This window comes from Trichophyton verrucosum (genome assembly GCF_000151505.1).
Source record: "Trichophyton verrucosum HKI 0517 chromosome Unknown contig00263_1.f1.exp, whole genome shotgun sequence".
In the NCBI taxonomy this organism is placed as follows: Eukaryota; Fungi; Ascomycota; class Eurotiomycetes; order Onygenales; family Arthrodermataceae; genus Trichophyton; species Trichophyton verrucosum.
Window position 1 is genome coordinate 19,384 of NW_003315477.1, and position 8,623 is coordinate 28,006.

The 8,623-nt window shown below is 47.7% G+C and overlaps 3 protein-coding genes across 3 annotated transcripts; 1 reads left to right on the forward strand and 2 right to left on the reverse strand.

Annotated features, from left to right (window-relative positions):
- Positions 1–205: 205 nt before the first annotated feature.
- TRV_03104 (short chain dehydrogenase/reductase family protein) lies at positions 206–883 on the reverse strand (the record flags this gene model as incomplete). The annotated part of the gene is made up of 3 exons (XM_003022724.1): positions 206–575; positions 635–754; positions 810–883. The coding sequence occupies 3 exons, from the start codon at positions 881–883 to the stop codon at positions 206–208; spliced, it is 564 nt and encodes a 187-aa protein (XP_003022770.1).
- Positions 884–3,025: 2,142 nt separating this feature from the next.
- TRV_03105 (uncharacterized protein) lies at positions 3,026–5,187 on the forward strand (the record flags this gene model as incomplete). Its single annotated transcript, XM_003022725.1, has 4 exons — positions 3,026–3,302; positions 3,391–3,458; positions 3,534–4,124; positions 4,159–5,187. The coding sequence occupies 4 exons, from the start codon at positions 3,026–3,028 to the stop codon at positions 5,185–5,187; spliced, it is 1,965 nt and encodes a 654-aa protein (XP_003022771.1).
- A 447-nt stretch (positions 5,188–5,634) lies between these two features.
- On the reverse strand, positions 5,635–7,503 carry TRV_03106 (uncharacterized protein; the record flags this gene model as incomplete). Its single annotated transcript, XM_003022726.1, has 3 exons — positions 5,635–6,381; positions 6,435–7,140; positions 7,325–7,503. 3 exons carry the CDS (start codon positions 7,501–7,503, stop codon positions 5,635–5,637), a joined length of 1,632 nt encoding a protein of 543 aa, XP_003022772.1.
- Positions 7,504–8,623: the final 1,120 nt, after the last annotated feature.

The following is an 8,623-nucleotide window of genomic DNA, read 5'->3' on the forward strand; positions in this document are numbered from 1 at the left end:
GTACTAACGCAACTGCATTTACTCTGATACCCTTTGGCATCAAGTTTTTAGCCAACGACTTTGTGAAGCTGATAATAGCTCCCTTGGTGGAAGCATAATCAATAAGGGATCCCGAACCCCGGAATGCAGTGACAGAAGAGGTGTTTATGATCCTTTCAGCTTGAGTTAATCCACCGCAACATACCCTGACAAAGGCTGTAGCAACTTACGAGCTTCCCTTTTCCATATGCGGCACGGCATATTTGCACAGAGTAATCATTTGCAGAATGTTGGACTCAAAGGTATCCTTCACAGCATTGAGGTTGATTGTTGTAAATTCCTTGCATAGAAACTGTCTCGATGCGTTGTTGACCAAGATATCGACGCGGCCAAATTTCTTGACGTGCTCGGCTACCGCGTATCTACAGGTTGGCTCGTCTGTGAGGTTTCCAGGGTATAGAAGACACTCTCTTCCTTCTTTTCTAATCGCTTCGGCTGTTACCTCAGCGTCTTCCTGCTCTTCACGCAGGTAAATCATGGTGACATCCGCTCCTTCGCGGGCCATAAGGATGGCCACAGACCTACCGATGCCAGAACTATGAAGGTCTAGTTAGTATATTTGCGCCTGAAAACAGAGAATTTGCTAGCTACATACTCGCCCCCTGTAACGATGGCCTTTTTATCCTCTAGTTTACCACTGCCAACATACTCAACAAATCCATGGGCTCCTTCAAGCTTGGTCGATTCACTCGTAGGGGCTAGGTTCTTCTCCAGCCTAGGGGAATTGGTTAGTACTGCTTACAAATAGTATATTTGACGAAGTCACCTACCCTGGCTGATTCTGTGCTTGTTTCTCCTGTATTGGCTGGAAAGCGCCGCCAATACCAGCTTTGGAAGATGTCATTTTGACGTTAGAAATTCCTTGAAACTGTGGAGTTCTTCGATGTATCTGTAAAATACTGAGTGTATGGCGACTTAAAAGGCCCCGGGTGAAATTGCGAGACCACATTTGTGTTTATACTAGTTCTATGATGGCGGTTTGTCTCCTGATATTTATAGACATAGCCGGTGACATCAGAGATGAGATCATAATTATCCGACACGTCAGTAGTTACAAGGAAGCCAGATAATATAATGTGGTAACTTAAATTGAAAGCACTATGTGATATTCTCATGCATCTGTAACCTTACCAGTGTCTATCCAGGTTTCTGTTCGAACTGATATCAATATCAAATATGAAACGCGCCAAACTAGTCGGCGTCGCGCTTAAGTGGATACATCGCGACGAGTTAAGTTGTGAATCCCGGGAGTGAATTCTGACCAATCACGAGACTCCTTTCTGGTTTCGAACTTCACGATAAATTCCACGATTTCGTACCTTCAACAAGCAGGCTCGTACCTCCAACTCACATATCCCCACCGAGGGTATAACCACCCAGTGTCGGTTTCTGCTGGAAAGCAGGAGGCTCCTTGACACACGGTGGCCTCTTGGATGTAGAGAGGATGCTGTTTCTGCCGCCACTTCGAAGCGATTCCAAACAGGTTATATATACTTGGCTATGAAGGAGCGAACAAATGCATATTATACCCTGCATACTTATCTATATATACACAATAGGCTGTATGCAAGTGGAAGTGCACTTCTCGTCCCTCAAAGATAAGGGAAAGGAGAAGAGAGATTTATCCTCCTTGTCTGACTGGAAGACCGAGCGCCAAAAATTGAACTTGCTACCGGCCAGCATCGTCAGGCGGCACTACTCTCAACATTGCAGAAGGACAGAAGGGAGTTAAGAAAAGAGAACTTTTCCTGATACCCAGAATCCTAATTGCACAAATGATGACTAAAGCGCTTGAACTAACCACAAGTTGGCTTGAAGATGAAACGACCATGGAAATAAGGTATCATGCGTATCTCATTGCCACTGGCTCTACTGCTATTGAGCACAAGGAGCCTGACTACGCCGTCTAGCCACCTAATCTTCCTCAAGGCCGGACAACCAAATGGCCAACCCTAGTTATAGAAACGGGGAAATCACAAACTCACAATAACCTTGATAGAGTTGCGAGACGTCGAGGCCTCCCGTACGCCCGTCATGCCCCCCTTGGTCTCTCCTGCGACCTTCCGTACCGACAGCAGCGAGGCTATGTATGTAGGTACCCCGAGTATAAACCCGAGCGGCCCGACCTTAACAGGACTCCCGTCCCCCGTTTGAACTTTTCTCGACGTGCTCGGACCCGCACTCCTCGCGCTGCCACCCTGGAGAATGTGCGTGAGGATTCTTCTGGTTCTGATTCTCCTCTCCTGGCCCGCCGTCACCGCCTTTTGTGACGATGAAATGAATGAATGACTCGGTGGATTCGGAAATCTAAGGGGGGATATAAAGGTAGCTCTCACAGTTAACGTGTCTCGAACCAAGCTGACAATTTAAAGATATGACCGCTTAGGAAATATAAGGGCAGGAGTCCTCTAAACCATTACTATTAAGAAACGCAGGCAGAATAGCCCTATCTATATAGCCGGCGGTCCTTTAATTATTCTATCGACCTCTTTCTTTGACCGCAGTTAGAAATCAGGGTGATATTATATTTAATAAAGCAGAGCTCGAGAATGTTGAAAAGCATTTTAAATATCTTCTCATCCCTTTTCATTAACCTGTAAAATGGCCACAGTGCTGCCGTTAGCCTCTAAACGATACCACCCATTCCGATGAAGAAATCATATTTTATGGCTCCTGTTCCATTTTGACATGCTAATAATCAGTTGAAAGCCACCGCTCAGCGAATATCAAAAACATCGCCAAAATATCAATATCGACTTATTCAATCAAACATCTTGGTAATTATATAAAAGAAACTATAGAATAATGTACTGTATAAATTATCCTTGTCATTTATTATATAATCATACTGCATAAGCGCGTTAAGCGCGACATCCCTGCAAGCGCTGTAGCCAATCAGTTATCACTGGTTATCCGCTGCTCATATTTGACACACGATAAGGCGAGCCTTGAAGAACACTCGCTGTTCTCCTATTCCAGCGCCGCTATGGGGGTCATTCGCTGGTTGCGGAGGCTGTACTCCCTGGATACCCTCGACACTCGTTTTACAGTCTCCTCCACGACGCCTATAAAGGCCGTCACCACGTCTTCACATGATGCTGCCCCTGGATCGAGTTCGAGTGATGCGGACGGGAAGAGGTTGGAGTCCGTGAAAGCCGGAGCGCCTCCTTCAAGATGGAATACAGTTGAATTTTACTTTTACTACCTCGCCTTCCTTACGATAGTACCGTTGATGTTCAAGGCGGTAATTGATATTTCACAACGTGAGCGTTCACCAGAATGACCAGCTTTAAAGGGGATGGCCAACGTACAACTACTAACGAACCCCTGATGGCGTCTTTCGGAATATAGCCACTCACCCTACGTACTCGAGCTATTCTAAGTTGTTGGATCCAGGCTGGATACCGGGCCGTAAAGTTGTGAGTTGTGTCCCCCAGAGCCTTACTCTCTTACCAACCGTACCTAGGTTTCTGACATCTTGCTACCAATCGCAGGATAACTCAGATTCCCAATACTCCACGTTTCGCGATAACATTCCTTATATGACCTTGCTTCTGGTCTTCCATCCTTGTCTCCGTCGAGTTTACGAACATCTCTCCCCCGCAAAAATATCGACTGCCCCTCCAACCGGCGGAAAAGCAAAGGATGACGACAAGCCTGAGGGTTGTGCTGCGGATGCAGAGGCTCGACTAAAGCAGCGAGTGACATTTGACTACGTTTTTGGGATAGTACTTATCCTAGTACTGCACGGCGTCTCCGCATTCAAGATCCTGGCTATTCTTTGGATCAACTATTTAATTGCGACCAGGCTCCAACGAGCCCAGATACCTGCTGCGACATGGATTTTCAACATTGGCATCCTCTTTTCAAACGAACTGCTTCACGGATATCCTCTTGTGGACCTTGCGAAAATAGTTTCCCCAAATACCGATTCTTCTTTTATAACCTGGGCCAAGTGGGTGGATGGTATTGGAGGAATTGTTCCAAGGTGGGAGGTGCTATTTAAAATTACAGTCCTCCGGCTGATAAGTTTTAACATGGACTATTACTGGAGTCTGGATTATCGATTCGGAAGCCCTGTAGAGGTACGTACCCTTGGAATTTTTAACCTTCAGCAAGACCAAGATGACTGACTCTCCCAAGAAGAAACAAGTTGATCCTTCTGCGTTATCGGAGCGTGACCGCGTGTCGATGCCCGCTCCGCCCTCCACGTATAATCTACAAAATTATGTAGCTTATATTCTTTACTCGCCTCTCTACCTTGCCGGACCAATCCTTACCTTTAACGACTACATCAACCAGCAACACTACTCTCCAGCTTCCCTTACCCGATCTCGCACCGTTCTTTATGGGGTACGCTTCCTGCTTACCCTGCTGTCAATGGAGCTGGTTCTCCATTACATCTATGTTGTCGCAATCTCCAAATCCTCTCCTGACTGGTCGGCATATACGCCCTTCCAGCTCAGCATGTTGGGGTACTTCAACTTACATATCATCTGGCTGAAGCTACTCATCCCCTGGCGGTTCTTCCGCTTGTGGGCATTAGTCGACGGCATTGACCCTCCAGAAAACATGGTCCGGTGCATGTCCAACAACTACTCCGCCCTCGCGTTCTGGCGCGGCTGGCACCGGTCGTTCAATAGGTGGGTTGTTCGGTACATGTACATTCCTCTCGGTGGAGGTGGGCGAGCTAGATCTGGCACAAGCAGTCCTAGTGATAGTAAACCGTCCATACTCTCTAAAGCCCGCGGTGTGATGAACTTCCTTGCCGTTTTCACTTTTGTTGCTATCTGGCATGACATCAACCTCCGACTGCTCATGTGGGGCTGGCTTATCACGCTATTCGTCCTTCCAGAAGTTATCTGTACCATTCTCTTCCCTGCGAAGAAATGGCAATCACATCCAAATGCATACCGTGTGCTCTGTGGTATTGGAGCAGTGGGAAATATCCTCCCAATGATGGCAGCGAATCTCGTCGGGTTTGCCGTTGGTTTGGACGGACTGAAGGGCCTAATACATGGCATCGTCGGCTCTTATTTCGGTCTCGCGTTCCTTGCTGCAGCGTGTGCAACGCTATTCGTTGGAGTCCAGGTTATGTTTGAAGTCAGGGGCTCGGAGCTTCGGGCTGGCATTAGACTGAAGTGTTAATAATAATTTTAACCTGGTTAATAAAGATTAAAATAAATTTCCTTATAGCTACATGGATTTTCCCTGGCTTTGAAGGATTTAAACAATAATAAATAATCTTCTTACACGTTGAGCTGGCCGGAAGCTGGCGGAAGAGCCCGTCTGCGGCTGTGGGGGCCCACGCGGCGCAAGGTTCCACTAGCAAAATAAGCTTAACTGATGAAGACGCAAGGTACAAACTCGACTTCAACGACAAACATAGGAGTAAATAGAATGTATCTAGTTGTCTATTGAATAGAATATGTACAAGTAAAAGCTGCAAATAAGGAGAAAAGGAAAAGAAAGAGTAGACATTTTAGATGCAACATTTCAGAACTTGATGAACAAAAAGGAGAATAATGCAAATATAATGAATGTGTTTTGAGACTGGTGCTGTTGGTGTACTCTGTACTGCTAAAAAACCAATTCTCAATGAAGACCGCTCACTCCAGTAGCAGCCATGTACTTCTGGCACTGAACCAGCATCTCTACCTGCTTGGAAACTTCCCCAAGACGTCCCAAGACCTTACGGTTACCGTCTTCAAAGCCATAGATCTTATACTCGATGCCAACTTCTTCAGCAAACTCCTTGACCCAGCCCTGGAGTTTGCGCAGGTTATGCCTAGGGACACGAGGGAAGAGGTGATGGATGGCCTGGAACTGGAGACCACCATGGATCCAGTCAAGCCACGCAGGGCAGTCGACGTCCATCGTGGTACGTAGCTGGCGCTGGGCAAAACATTCAGCAACACTCACGTCAGAGGTAGACATGGCGAAATGTGAGAGCGTTATTTGGACGTGAAGGCCCATGGTGATGATATGGGAGATGAGGACGAAGGCGATGCGCATGGGCCAAGTTGGAATGCTGCACCACAGAAGACAGTATCCGTAGAGATACCAGTAGCAAGCCATGAAGAGGATCTCAGTTGGTTTGGTCCAGGCAACGGCACCGAAACTAGCGGAGCGAGGAGAGAGCAGATGCATCCAGGAGAGTAGAAGAAGGTTGAACCGAGCTATGGCCATGATCGGATAGTAGGAGATATGCTGGTATTGGCCTATGATGTTGGCAGCCTCGTCCCAGACATAGACGAAATCATAGTATGTGGACCTTAGGGATTTGAAGAAAGATGGTGATGTTGCGAAGAAGGGGATATTCTGGATATCCGGGTCATGTTCCTGAAGAAGGTTAGTTTACCGTACATGATAAGAGGGTCAGAAGTGAGGCTTACAGGATGATTGGGGACAAGATGATGGACATTGTGGCTGGATTTCCACCAGCCGATTGATAGTCCACAGCAAAAGTCCGCGATGAACATGGCAATGAGAGTGTCGATGACGAAGTTGTGTGTAATGGCTAGATGGCCACCGTCGTGCGCAGTGAACATGATCTGATGCCAGAACAGGCCAAGGAAGACTGCAGACGGGATATACCACCCCGCCCTGAGGGTGATGATAAAAAGGCTGAAGAGAATGGAATACCGTATCAGCTCCTTTCCATACTCGATGTAAGGGCAATCGTAGAGGCCTTCGTCTTTGATACGCTGGTGCAACTGCTTGTACTTGGTAGCAATACGGCGCTGCGTCTCCGGCTCCAGGGAGGGATAGTTGCGGTGGTCATCATCAAGCTCCTTTTGCACCAGTCTTTGTGTATATTCTTCCGGCGTCATATGTTGTTGGACTTGCATCTCAGCTTTGCGTGAAGCTGCTCGCTTCCTGACGTCTGCATTGGCCACTTCCTGAGTCTCCATAATGTCTTCCATCGAGGTAACGCTTGTATCAGATCCACGGGACTCTTCATCTGAGGAGCTGGTGCTGGAGTCATCCATGGTAAAGAATATGCCACCCCGGATAGGAGGCGTCATACTTATCCAGGGGCCTTCAACACGGCCAATTCTATATTTATCCATGGTTGCGAGGGTCTTTTCGGAGTGGTAACTGTATTGAATAAAAAGAGTGGTTCCCCCCGAGTAATTAGCCCATATGTTCAGTCAACAATATCTGCCACTTTCGTACCAAGAAGTGTACGGCACTTGCGCTATGAACTCACCCTTTAAACGGAGGCAGCCAAAGGGAGACCAATTGGGGACATTATGATGAAAGGTAGAAGGGAATTGTTTACATATTAATCTCATCGGTGGCATCTCTGCCAATCATGTGCCTAACAGCTAGAATTCCTCCAGGATGGTTCTTGAGCCATCCGTCCAGTCGAAGGACACGACTGTCCGCTATCACGATGGTCTGGCCTCGAGCAATGCGGTCCTCGACCTCGCGGGCGGAAAATATACGGTTGCGATTCATGGCGAACGTATCTCAGTTGTAAACGGGAGTAAAAAAAGGGGGAGGAAAGGATGAGACTTTATGCCAACGTCAACATCCCAGAACGGAAGAAAAGAATGACAAAGAAATCTTTTTATAAAACGAGTGGATGGGTAGGATGGGCAGTGGTATTCGAAGGAGAAGTTCAATCAAAGAAGTCCAAAGAATAGGCGTCCTACTCAATGGAGCTTGTTCAAAGGAGACTGCATTCGAAGAAGGTAAAAAAAAGAGCGCGGCGGGGCCTGTAACTAAATATCAATCGCTAGTCAACAGCTAACTAGCAGACACAAGTAATGCACCCACAGTGAAGAGAAAATGAATGAAAAAAAAATAAAGAGAGTATTGTAGAGAGCCCTGTCTGGCGGAAGAATCTGGGGGCTTGCGTGTCCACAGAAAGCAAGGGGACGAAGCCGACAGACTAAGTTGCGCTTTAACGAGCCAAGCAGCAATGTTACTTTCCGCCAGGCAAAGGGAAGTAAGAAAGAAAAAAAGAAGAGGACAGGTTGAGCATGGCGAACAGCAAGGACTGACTGGCCGCAGGCAAAAAAAGGTACAGGCACAAGGAGGTCAGGGGTCGGCCCAAAAATAAAACACCCTACTGCCGCGTGGCAAGGAAGACGAGCAGCAACAGGCAGACTCTGAGAGAGGAGAGAGAGACACAGCCAAGCAGGAGTCAAGCCGCCAAGGCAGAAGGCAAACAGTTGAGGGTGACAGGTTGAGCATATCCACTATGGCTGCCGGGCGTCGTTGCAGCAGGTCATCAATATCGGGGCGTGATATACGGGCCTCCGCCAGATGAGATTCCTATGCGGGTGCGGCCGCCCTCGATACGATACGGAGAGGGACGCATCCCGCACCGTCGAGGGCGTCTATATCAACCCCATATTGTCGGGCCATTATTTGGTTCCCTTGAGCCGGGACTGAAGGCGAGAACGGACGCTGTGAAAATTTCGATGGAACTGGGGGAGGAGCAAAAAAGCCATCCCGATCCACAGTGGAAGCGATCCCCTTGGCGTGGAAATGCCCCTGGCAGAGGGAGAATTTTTCTTCTTTATTATTATGTCGTCGCACTCTTCATGCTGGCTCTGTGGGATCCCGTCTT